Source organism: Pholcus phalangioides, unplaced genomic scaffold, assembly GCF_987345545.1.
Source record: "Pholcus phalangioides strain wild (caught in Gottingen) unplaced genomic scaffold, Ppha-v1.0 ptg000016l_1, whole genome shotgun sequence".
Lineage (NCBI taxonomy): Eukaryota > Metazoa > Arthropoda > Arachnida > Araneae > Pholcidae > Pholcus > Pholcus phalangioides.
This window is the reverse complement of record NW_028301609.1, coordinates 11870300-11882715: the sequence shown is the minus strand read 5'-3', so window position 1 is coordinate 11882715 and position 12416 is coordinate 11870300. Positions and strand designations below refer to the sequence as shown.

At 41.9% G+C, this 12416-nt stretch overlaps 1 protein-coding gene across 1 annotated transcript in view; it reads left to right on the top strand.

Moving 5' to 3' along the window:
- LOC149075052 (FH1/FH2 domain-containing protein 3-like) overlaps positions 1 to 12416 on the top strand; it is a 113930-nt gene that overhangs the window by 83318 nt on the left and 18196 nt on the right. The window contains exons 27-31 of the mRNA XM_089245604.1: positions 959 to 1579; positions 3638 to 3793; positions 6460 to 6645; positions 8644 to 8763; positions 11604 to 11765. Coding sequence (XP_089101730.1) covers positions 959 to 1579; positions 3638 to 3793; positions 6460 to 6645; positions 8644 to 8763; positions 11604 to 11765 — 1245 coding nt within the window. The remainder of the gene's footprint in view (positions 1 to 958; positions 1580 to 3637; positions 3794 to 6459; positions 6646 to 8643; positions 8764 to 11603; positions 11766 to 12416) is intronic.

Genomic DNA, 12416 nt, shown 5'->3' with positions numbered 1-12416 from the left:
AAAATGTGGCCCTCGGAGTCATCTTATGTGGCCCATCTTATATGATATTAAACTTAATTTTGTAAGAATGAACTCACAGGCACACTACCAAGTCACTTAGTACAAAGGCCACAACAGGCAATATATACAACCAGGCGGCTGAAAAAAAAAATAAGGCCCATAAAAAATATGGATGTCAAATATTAAGTGACCCGCAGTGCAGTTCCACGTCGTTTAAGTGGTCCATGGCACATTCCCAAATCACTTGAGTGGCCCGGGCCACATAATCAGATGACTTAAGTTACTCGCGGCACATTTACAGACTATTTAAATGACCTTGGGCTCTATTCCAGATCACTTCAATGTCCCGCGGGACATTCTTACTTCAATTAAGTGGCCCGTGCCACATTTACAGACCGTTTAAGTGACCCGCGGCAGAGTTATAGAACATGTAAATGACTCGTGGCACATTTTAAGGTCACTTAATTGATCTAAGGTACGGTTGCAGATCACTAAAGTATCCCGCGGCACATTTCCAGACCACTCTAGTGACTCGCGGCACATTTAAAGATCACTTAAGCAGCTCGCGGCTCATTTCCAGGTCACACAAGTCATGCACTTTACATTTACAGATCGCTTAACTGGCAGATCCAGAAAGTGACCCATGGTACATTTTACAGATCACTTAAGTGATATGATCATGTGACTCATGTCACATTTAAAGGTCAGTTAACTGATTTAGGGTACTGTTTCAGATCACAAAAGTGACCTGTGACACATTTTTAGATCACATATTGACCTGTGGCACATTTTCAGATCACATATTGACCTGTGGCACATTTTCAGATCACTTAAGTGGTCCGTTTACAAACAAATGAAGTGACCCGTGCACCACAAACAGGTGTGGATCACCCTCGTCCTACATATTACAATGACTGATCGGAATCAAGTGCCCTTATTGGTTTCTTTTTCATGGCAGGTCACTGGCTCGACGGGGTACAGGCGAATGGCATCCGCATCCGGAGAGCTGGAATGGGACAACATCCTACAGACCATGCGGCGACCACTCTGCATCAACGACCTGGATTTCACCGACCTCGGAGACGACGACGACGAAGACATACTCTGCGCTCCCGTGTTCAGCGCCCCCTTCCCGGGGGGCCCGCCGCCACCACCCCCGCCTGGTGGGATGATGGGCGGCCCGCCACCGCCCCCGCCTCTCGGGGGCATGATGGGCGGCCCGCCACCGCCTCCCCCTCCCGGAGGCATGATGGGTCCTCCGCCGCCTCCGGGAGGCTTGGCGGGTCCACCGCCCCCACCTCCTCCATTCGGTGCCGCAAACAAGACAGCTCCAGCGCCTCCACCCTGGTTGAGAAAGAACGCCAACGCCAACCAGAGGAACCAACAGCAAGTGGAAGATCCGGCGAAGAACAAGAAGAAAACCGTCAAGCTGTTCTGGAAGGAGGTCCGGGAGGATCCGATGCTAGTCAAAAGGACCAGTAAGAAGAGGACAATCTGGGACGAATTGAAACCCGTTCCTCTGGACACTCAGAGGCTCGAGAGTCTGTTCGAGAGCAAGACCAAAGACGTGATCAGCAAGGTAAGAGCCATATCCATTCTTTCAAAACATTGCTGTCCCGCTTTTTTGAGGTCGTGCCGAACCATACTTGGAATATGCACCGTCCCATCACGATTTGCATACGGGCTGTTTCACAATAATTGACCGAAAAGGAATATAAATTCTATGGTTCACTAAAATTCAACAAAAACATAAAAAAATGATCAGCAAACAGAACGGAATTTGCCTGAGATAGTTGAGCCCCGAAAAATTCATTATTGAGGGGATACAAATACAGAAATTGAAATTTTTATACGGGTCCTCACACTCTAGAAAATGTAAATTATTAAATTTTTCTCTATGAAAGTCGAAGAAATTTACTCCATAAAAATTTGGATCGAAATTCTTCGAGACATTGATAGTCAAAACGCGTGATAATTTGCTACTTTTCATGCAAAAATTTTCTCAGCAGATTTAGCCTTAGAATTTCTTGCCCCGGAGGCTGAAATGACAAATGTGGTCTTTGGGGGGGGGGGGGGGCCCGGAAGGGATTCCAGCTGCCGATTTTGGGGGGTAGTAAGCTAGATGGCATTACTCAGCACTGTCAACGGAGGCTCTGTGTGATTATTCCCGTCGCAGTGGAGGCTCTGTGTGTGTATATATTGCATATTCCGTAAAAGGAAAGGGAAACAAAACTGTTCAGCACTGTAGACTTTGTTTCCTTCGTTTCCCGTCACAGTGGAGGCGCTGTATATATATATTTTGTATACATTGTGTATTTAGACCATTCTCAAATCTCTCTCTCTTCAACATGCCAGCTTCTTCTTTCTTGCCCACAAGTCTTTTACACTTCTTACGAAATCCGAGGCTGCGGTTTCCGGCCCTTACGTGCCACTGGGCGCATGTGCAATTTTTCTCCCTAGTCGATTGGTTCAGCTGTCCATTTCAGTCAAATGTCTTGTACGTTGCATCGAGTTGGCTGTCTTCATGGGGAGAACGACGCGAGTGATTCGAAACTTGCGAGCACGGGGTAAGCGGAGCCGCCACTATAAATGTTTGCCAACTTTTCCGACACACACACTCTGCCTCTTTTGAGGTAATGGAAGTAAGGCGCTTTGCATCAGTCGGGGGTTGTGAGCGGTTCTATCTATCTATGTAAAAGGGGGCATTCAAGTATTACGTCAGCATCGGGGGAGGGGGGGTTTCGGATTTGCTGACTTTTGATGACAAGGGGGGTTTGAAGGTTGCTTAAGTCATCAACCACCCCTTTTTGAAGTTATGAAATATTCTAAGCTGCTGACGAAATTTTGCTGACGGGGGGGGGGGGGGTCAGTGTTTTGCTGACTTTTGTGACTAGGAGGGGGGGGGTCAAAAATGGCAAAAAATCTGCTTACATAATACTTGAATGGCCCCCAAATGTGTATGTTATATTTAGGTACTCTTTGTTAATGAAGTATGTTCCAATAACCCGACGCGGGCATGTGAAAAGAAAAACCCCAAAAAATTAAAAATATGTTCGTGTTTTTATTATGGTTACACTGGGGAACACAAAATTGTTGTTGCATTTATACGAGCACTTGATCTTACTTAATTCGAGTATGATGATTTTTTTTGTGTGGAGAAAATACGTAAATGCTCCCTTCGGGGAACCCTGTATGGCGAACTATGTTTGCCGGGCCGGGGGTTAGTATCTCTTAATTCGAGTATGATTTCAAATCTGAACTCGGTTTTAGTATATCCTGTGAGCTCTAGATTTCTTTCAAATAGCATATATAGTAATAGTTTTCCGGGCGTGTATTATTTTGAGTCACATATATTACCGGGTATGTAAATGTTTTGAGATTTGTCCAGCCCTGTCATAATCCGGGATAATATTACCCTATAAGAAATTACCACTGTCCCCCGAGAGGCAGAAATACCGAATATCTGGCCCGCTGACTGGAAAGGTTGCGCGTTTTATATAGAGGAAAGAAGTAAGCTTAGATAAAACTAATTATATATATATAATATACCTTGTTGGGGGCAATGGCTGGTAGTGCTTCAATAACGTTGTATTCTGAATGATGTGTATACTCATTGATTACATTGACACATCCACAGAAAGTACAAGAGGGCAAGAAGAACGAGATAATCGTCTTGGACACGAAGAGATCGAACGCAATCAACATCGGAATGACGAAACTTCCTCCTCCGAGGGCCATCAAAGCTGCCATCCTCAAGATGGACACCACCATAATGAGCCGAGAAGGCATAGAGGTACCAAACTCGATAGAGTTTCCATTATTTTGCTCCATGATGATATTGTAATTATTCATAATCATCATCGGAAATCTACTGAAACTCGAAATTGAATTATCAGAAATTCATTCGAATTCCATTAATTTTCCATGAGTACATTTTAATTCATAAAAATTGAAGGAATTGGTTTATTTGGATGCGGTTTGCAAAAAAAAATCAATCTTACGAAGGGAGATTTCTTCGGTAGAGGAGAAAAAATGTTTCCAATATTTGTCGATAGATGTCACTGATCAGAAAAATCCGAGAATACTCGACCCGAACCTTTCTTCAATCTCTGCCGTGTCTGAAAGATTCGTAAAGGCCGGTGATTCAGTGAAACAACTTCACCAATAGTGATTATGCAATCACTCCTTTATTGATTGTGAAATAATTTCTATCAGAAATTGCAAAATTATTTCTCACATTGTTTTATAAACAATTTTTTTTTTCACTTATTCTTAAACTATTTGCTTGTTCAAAAATTCTGAAATTATTTCTTTCATTTATTGCAGAATAATTTCATTTATTGCAGAATAATTTCATTTATTGCAGAATAATTTCATTTATTGCAGAATAATTTCATTCATTAATTCTCGATTTAATCGTTTTTCAATGCTTTCAACCATTTCTGAAATGATTGGCCGGCCACGACAAAAAGCTCCAAGGGCCGAATGTGGCCCGTGGGCCATACGATGAAGACCCCTGATATAAAGGATCCCTTTTCCTTTTCCAAATTACAAAAGTGTATACAATATCATTAATATAGAAATATCAAAAACATCTTTTAAAGTAAAAAGGTTCTATAAATATCGAAAAAACCAATTATTTATGTTTAATTATGATCAAATGATCACATTCTTTTATAAAAGTTCAAAGAAAAAAGTTTATAGTTACAGTACATGACTACGACATATGTTTTTTTGACATTCCTGCAGATAATCTGCCAATTATACGTCCAGGGTGTCCCATAAATTTGTAAACAGTTCAAAAAATGTATATAAGTTGAAGGAATCGTATATTTTTCTGCAGTTTGTGAAAAAATTTATTCTTACGAAGCAGTACATTTTTGATGCATGGAAAAAATTTAGTTAAAATTTCTGTCGGCAGAGGGTGTTACAACGAAAGAAAATCACTGGGGAATATGCAAATCAGAGTCATAAAATGCAAGATGTACGACCAACACATCTCATTTCTTGAATTTTTCGGTAACTGGAGCTTACATAAAGTTTTTCATTGTGATGTTGACATTGACGTATAAAGCACTTTTGATATGAACTTGTTTTTACTTCAGTCACGAACCGCCGACTTTCTTTCTTTCAAACCGAGCACGGCCCAGACCCTGTTAGGCTTTAGCCAATCTTAGCTATTGCCCTATCAAGGAGGGGGAGGGTTACCCCCCCCTTGTCGGAGAAGATTTTATTAAACACAAGCCAAAACCACTAAAGCTATCATAATGATCAGCTATCATACTAATCATGAAATTTGTTCAGAAGTGTTATTTCATGACGTAAAAAAACAAAGAAGGGGTTTTTCGAAATTCGATCTCAAAGGGGGGGGGGGGGTTCAAAAGACGGGCGTTCGAAGGTAACATGTAGAAATCATGCCGAATAAAAACCTCTGAAGATAGTCATAAAATATGGTCAGTAGTTTCATTTCACGAAGTAAAGACCCACTGAGAAAACTAAGAAAGGGTTTTTCGAAATTCGACCCCTAAGTGGGTCATAAGAGGGGAGCGGGGGGGGGGGGGGTCCAAAGATCACAGAGAAATCACGCCGAACCGAAACCTCTAAAGCGATAATTATAAAATTTGGTCAGTAATTTTACTTGATGACGTAAGAACAATTTAAGGAGAGGGATTTTTGAAATTCGACCCCTAAAGGGAACTCATGAGAGGGTTCAAAGGGTTATAATGCGAAATGATGCTAAGCCGAAACAGCTGAAGGTATAATTATGAAATTTGGTTAGTAGTTTTAATTTGTAATGTGCTCACTGAAAAGGGATATTTCAAAATTTAATATCTAAGGGGATGATGTACGTGAGAAGTGGGGGAGGGTTTCAAAGCTTATATGGCGCAATCATCGTTGAGTCCAAACAGCAGAAGTTATAAATATGAAATTTGGTGAGTATCATATTTTATAATGCAGAGAATCACTACGTCGGGATTTCTGAAAATTTAACCCCCAACGTGGTGCAAATGTCATATGGGGGGGGGGGGGGTGCAGGGGAAATCATTACAGAGAAATTTTCAGATGACCAAATTACAGCTTGTTTCATATATAGAAAATATTATAACACACACAAAATGAATAAATCGAGAAAAATAGAATAAATACGAAAACAATAGAAATATACGAAAACAATGGAGAAATTAGTCTGATTTTTGGAGATCTTCTGGACCGAAACTTTACTAACTACGACTTTCGTGCAACGCTCTCTACCGACAAAAAATTGAATTAATTTTTTTTTGGACCAAAGAACTTCCCCTCCGGGAAAGAATAACTTTTCACAAACCTCATTCAAAAAAATTTTGTTTTGATGAATTTTTGAACTGTTAACGGATTTATGAGACACCCTGTATTTTGTGCTCAATACTGATCATTTGCGTGGAGCTCGTGGTAATGATTATCTTGTATTGTGTAAATCAGAAAATCTTGACTACCATGATGCCGACGGAAGAAGAGAAGACGAAGATAACGGAAGCGCAACTGGCAAATCCGGATACTCCACTGGGATCGGCGGAACAGTTCCTGCTCACTCTCGCCTCGGTCAGCGAATTGGAAGCCAGGCTCAAGCTATGGGCTTTCCGATTGGATTACGAGACCATGGAGAAGGTTTGATTACAACACTGTGAAGTTCAATTTCGCACTTTACATAATCAATTACAATAATTAACGTTCATCGTATCCGCGTTGCGATTGGTTCCGCGTATCACGCGTTTCCTCTACTCGGATTATCCATTAATTTTCACGCTTCGAACTGACTAAAGTTCGATCCTGGATCGGGGATAGAAGAAAAGGGAACTAACCACGCGTACGCGTAACTCATTTCCGATGTTATCATTTCACTGAGAGAGGCGCCGCTAATTGTGAATTATAACGAACTATGTGCGCTGTATTGGGGTTTGTCGAATGAAAGGTGATTCGAGAGTCTTCGGTGATGATATACAGGGTGATTCAGAAAAGACGGGAAAAACATTAAGAGTTGATAGTACACACCAATACAAATAATTGTCCTCAAAGAATACATTTTCTAAGATCAAACGCAAACGCGCCAGCGTGTTTCAATACAGCCTCTCCGCAAACGTTAAAGTGCGCTATTATCCAGTACGCTACAACTGTTAGAACGCGCGGTTGCACGCATCTTCACAGGGCTGGCGTCCGCACTTTTTATTCACTGCGACACAGATTTGCATACGGTTTCTTCTTCTTCCCCAGGTTACATTTGCATGCATGGTGTTCTTTTTCTCAAGATAAATTTCAACAGGAATGACGTTTTAACGTTTGCGGAGCGGTCGTTTCAAAATGCGCTAGTGCGTTCGCGTTTCATGTTAGACCATGCATTCTTTGAAGACAATTATTTGTATTGGTGGGTACTTCCCATCTTTTCCGAATCACCCTGTATACGCCCAGTAAAATATAATCACCTAGGGCTTGAAGGTAGAGTTTCGATTGTTTCAGGAGTCGTTGCATGATGCCCTTCTCATAGGAGGCCTAGGCGGTGATTGGTCCGGTCTATCGGGTGTATGTTCCTATACCAGGGTTACCAGATTAAAAATCTGAAAAAGGAGGGCGCCTGCGCGTGCACCCATGGTAGCGTCAGTTTCGCAATTTTCATAACAGATGGTGCCAGTACATTGATCAAATGGGAAGGGGGGGGGGAAAGAAAGAAAAACAAAACGCCACATCACACAACAATATTTCCCAACTAAAATAGAACCGTTGATAAAAATGGGAACAAGAACAAGCAACAGTCCGTCTTCTTTCACTTATAATGAATTGTTCCAATCGTCTGGTGAGTTTCATTGTTTTGCCTGGAACATGGCAAGTGGTTTTCTTTGGTCGACAACCTCGTATTTTGTTCTCAAAATGGATGTTGCGGTTTTCTTCTTCCAGAGCTGTTTTTCCAACTGCCTTTTTCATAATTAACCTGCAGCAAGTTGGGTCATTGCTAGAACAGCCGTCCTGCTTGGAGGAAACATGGGTTCTTGTGTTCTGGGAATTTCGACGGTTTTTTGACGACGAACGATTTTTTGCCAAAGCGTTTAAACATGTGGGGGGGGGGATACACAAAATCTCTTATATTCATATCTCAGTGAATATATATATTTTCCAGTGTAAACATTTCTTTCCTCGGGGGGGGGGGAAGTAATAATTTCATAAACCAGAAAATGAGGGCGAATGGGTGAATTTTCCAAAACGTAAGAGGTCGCTTAAAATTACACAAAAAAGGACATGACCTTCTAAATGAGGACGTCTGGTAGCCCTATCGAGTACTTCCTAACAAAATTTGGTAAGAAGATTTAGATGTTTTCTGAAAAAAACATGTGGGCGGGCACTACAATATAAAAACATCCTTCCTTTCAGAGTTCACAAACTCTGAAAGGAAGTGTACGGTATAGATGTAAAACAATGAGAGGAAGAAAATCGATTTGCGATGGCCAATCTAGTCAGCACGATTCATTAGGCTTAGAATTGTTTGGTTTTTACCTAAAGTTTTATTATTATTGAATCGGCGAATCGATTAACGCATTTGAATCCCGATGGATGATCTAGACTTGACTGAAAAACACTCCTTTTGGTAACTCAACTCTTTTTTGACTTCTTCTTTAGGAAGTCGGCGAACCTCTGATGGACTTGAAACAAGCCATCGTAGAGATCGAGGAGAGCAAAACTTTCAGATGCGTACTTTCGACCCTCTTGTCCATCGGAAATTTCTTGAATGGCGTTTCGGTAAGTACCTGTAAATATGTCGCAGATGAATTTTCAGTCATTTTGAATCGATTCTGTACATAGGTTTTCTTTAAGTTTGCGTTAGTGCTCATTTTCACGATGTTTGTGAGCAATATCGTACCTACCAGTATTTAATCGTGCATGCGTCTCTGAGGATTTTCCAACGAAATGGTTATTGCTGGAAGTTGTGTTCTGAATATTTACTGTATGTGGCTCGAACGCATTTATGCTTCCAGAGTTACGCGTATTTCGTGTTCTGGTGGTGCTGCCATCTGTATGTTATATATAGAAGTGAACATGGCGATGACTGAATTTTTATGTTATGCAAGTACAGTGTTTTTTCTGGGTCTGCTTGCTCCCTGCGGAGAGACTTTTTTATATGGTCGGCCGCATAGGCGGAGACAGACTTGAAAATATAGGGGGGGAGGCATGACCATTATTGCTGGGTGGAGGATGTCAATTCATATATACACATATAAATATGCTCCCCGTATCTCCGCCCATGGTTGGCCGGCTCGCAATCGCACCTAGAAGTTGTGTAACTGCAGAAGACGCTTATATATATACTTTTTATTTCAAACCCAGCACAACTCAGGTCTATCGCCATGGGCAATTTACTACCTAGTAAGTTGTGCCGAAAGTGTGAGTGTGTGTGTACCTAACAGTCTGAGTGTGTATCTAGCGTTGTGTCTGATTTTTCAGTGCTACCATCTATATTTCAGAAGTGACGTGTAATGATTGAATATTTGTACAGTTTGTAAGCCTGTTGCTCGCTGTGGCAACACTTTTCGATGGGGAGATCGGCTTTCATTTGTGCTTCGAATTAGTGAACCACCGAAAACTAACTTCGGCCGATCTGTTGCGCAAGTGGGGTTTGGACCCGAAACCTCGGGATGCGAATCTGTCACCATGACAACTCGACCACCACGGAAAACGCTTACTACAGCACTTAAGAAAGGTCGGTTTTTGCGCGCGATATTTTACTTGTGAGGTACTGATCGGTACTTCCATTCTTTTCCAGCCATAACGGCTGCGGGCGGTTCTACAAGCGCACGACCGAAACGGCTGGGAGGGTTATGGGTACATAAGAGACTATTGTTAAAGGGAAGGGAGGGATGAGTGAGAACTCTTGTCCGGGCGGAAAGACAAGCGTAGATGCCCCGTGAATTTGATTTCAAAAGATCCACAGAAGCTCACTGTTATTCGTAACAATACAATATAGGAACTGAATGATAAGAAAGTATAGGAGTTAAATGAACAGTAAGAAATTGGGCGAGTCCATTTCAAAAAGCGCAATTATAGGTTATTTTCACGGACCTCCCAAAGTCCTTCAAGAATTGATAAAGGATTGTAACATTGACTCTGGTCCGACACTAGGATGCGTGGAACATAATAAAGGACAAGGATTGGTTTCAGACAAGAGGAACCTGCCATGGCTTCAGCCAACGGATGGTTCAGTTTGAAACAAAGGGATCCAGCTGGAACTTGGGCTCTGGTGATGTTGGGTTCTGGGGTTGAGCTGGGGTGTCCGATGTTCCTAGGACACCATGGGAATTTTGGTGGCTATTCATTCACCCACTTCAACTTACCCTCTCGGGGGGGGGGTAGCTGACAGTAAATACGACGTCGAGTTGCTGTCGGTTCTTCCATGCTCATGTCTAAAAAAATAACATTCAGATATTAAGTCATAAGTTGATAGAGTTTAAAAGCGATCTCAGAGTTGCCATATGCGTGTTATTTTCATGTTGAACGGTATTGAAGACTTTCAAGACTAAGGTCGGTCGGTCGTGACTGGAAGCGACAACAGTTAACATTGAATCCGACATCGAAGAGCGTCTGACGTCGTCCACTGGAAGCAACCTTTACACACTACTCAGTTCACGACTGCACTCCATACGGACGAGTGTGTTCGTAAAATAATTTTGGGAAATATTGAAAACCCAAACTTTTTGATAAAAAGTGACAAGACTATATACAGGGTGGGCAAAAAGGCCGTAGAAAATTTAAAAATTCATAAAAACCGGAAAAATAATCGAAATAAAAAACGGTTTGGTGGGTTAACATCGCTAGGTCACGGGAATTTATTTAAGACAGTAAAAAAAACAGCCGATAGGGGACGCTGCCGTACACAAGTCAAAGAAAGGCGAGTCACAAAACCAGCAATGCCTGCAATGTGTTATCCCCTGTGATGGTGGTGATCATGTGGAACACATACTGCTGTAATAAACGATTTGGAGGCATTCTGTTCGTTGTTTGCGTATCTTCTCTTTGACTTGTGTACGTCAGTGCCACCTATCGGCTGTTTTTGAGGATTTTTTTACTGTCTTAAACAAACTCCCGTGACCTAGCGCTGCAAACGGTTATTTTTATTTCGGTTATTTTTCCGGTTTTTATTCATTTTTAAAGTTTCTACGGACTTTTTCTCACCCTGTACCTACTGAGAAATCTGACACATACTCGGAGAAGGCGTCAATGTTTTACATAAATAAATAATACTATTTAATTGATTACTACTTACAAATCACAACCCATGAACGGCAATTATTGAATTTCAGCTTCCATGATAACACGGAAAAGAAAGGGGAGAGCGAGCGAACGAGGAGAGAAGAATCGGAAACCTCAGTCGTCTGTTGTTGTAGCCGGAAATAACTAGCTCAAAGTTGTTTCCAATAGACGAAGCTCAAGTACTATCTGTGCAATGGGATCAGCCTTGCGAATACAGACGACTGCGCGCGACTTGTTTATCACTTCAAATCGCTGCCAGCAGACGACGTAATCTCAGTGAATTGAAAATCACTGAATAACGTTTGTAATGTATTGATTATTTTTTTCATTTATAGGCCAAGGGTTTCAATATCGAATATCTCAGTAAAGTACCCGAAGTGAAAGACACGGTACACAAGCACTCGCTTCTACATCACATCTGCACCATCGTCATGGAGAAGTTTCCAGATTCGACGGACCTTTACTCGGAATTCGGCGCCGTTACGAGAGCATCCAAAGTAAAATTTCAATATCAATGTTTTTAATAATTAATATAGCATATTGTTATCGTATTATAGGGTTGACCACTCGCACACAGATCGTCCAGAACTTCCTAGAGATAGAAAGCCTCCGCAGTCTGCTTGTGACGTCAGTAAGTAGTCAATTTTACCTCAGGATATCCAGGGAAAAAAATTCCCTGCTCGTGCCAGTATCATCGTTCTGAGGAGAAGGAATGATCGGGCTCAGAATTGGCGATTTCTATGTCCCACATCCAATCACTACGCGGTATTTGTGAGCCAATGAGGAAGATTCTACGCCAAAATAAGAAGAGACGAAATAGGATGCTGTGTTTCAAAATGTGGCAAACTTGCTAGGTAGTGTGAATGACGTTTATGGCAAACAGCGCAGAGGCCTTCTATCTCTAGGAGGTGCTGGATCGTCCCTGCTCCTACGCATGGCCATGGAGTCAGTAGAGGAAGTTCATTTCTCTGAGCAGGGTAGGAGTTAAAATGATTCTTTCTGTTGCATGGTGTCACAAGACGTAGGAGAACGCTTAACCGAGCATCCAGAGGGAGGGCCAACCGGGGGCCACCAACGAAAGGACAAAGTCCGATTGGCTGGTTTCAGGGTCAACCCCGACAAGGCAGGAAGATGCACGAGAAGGCTCG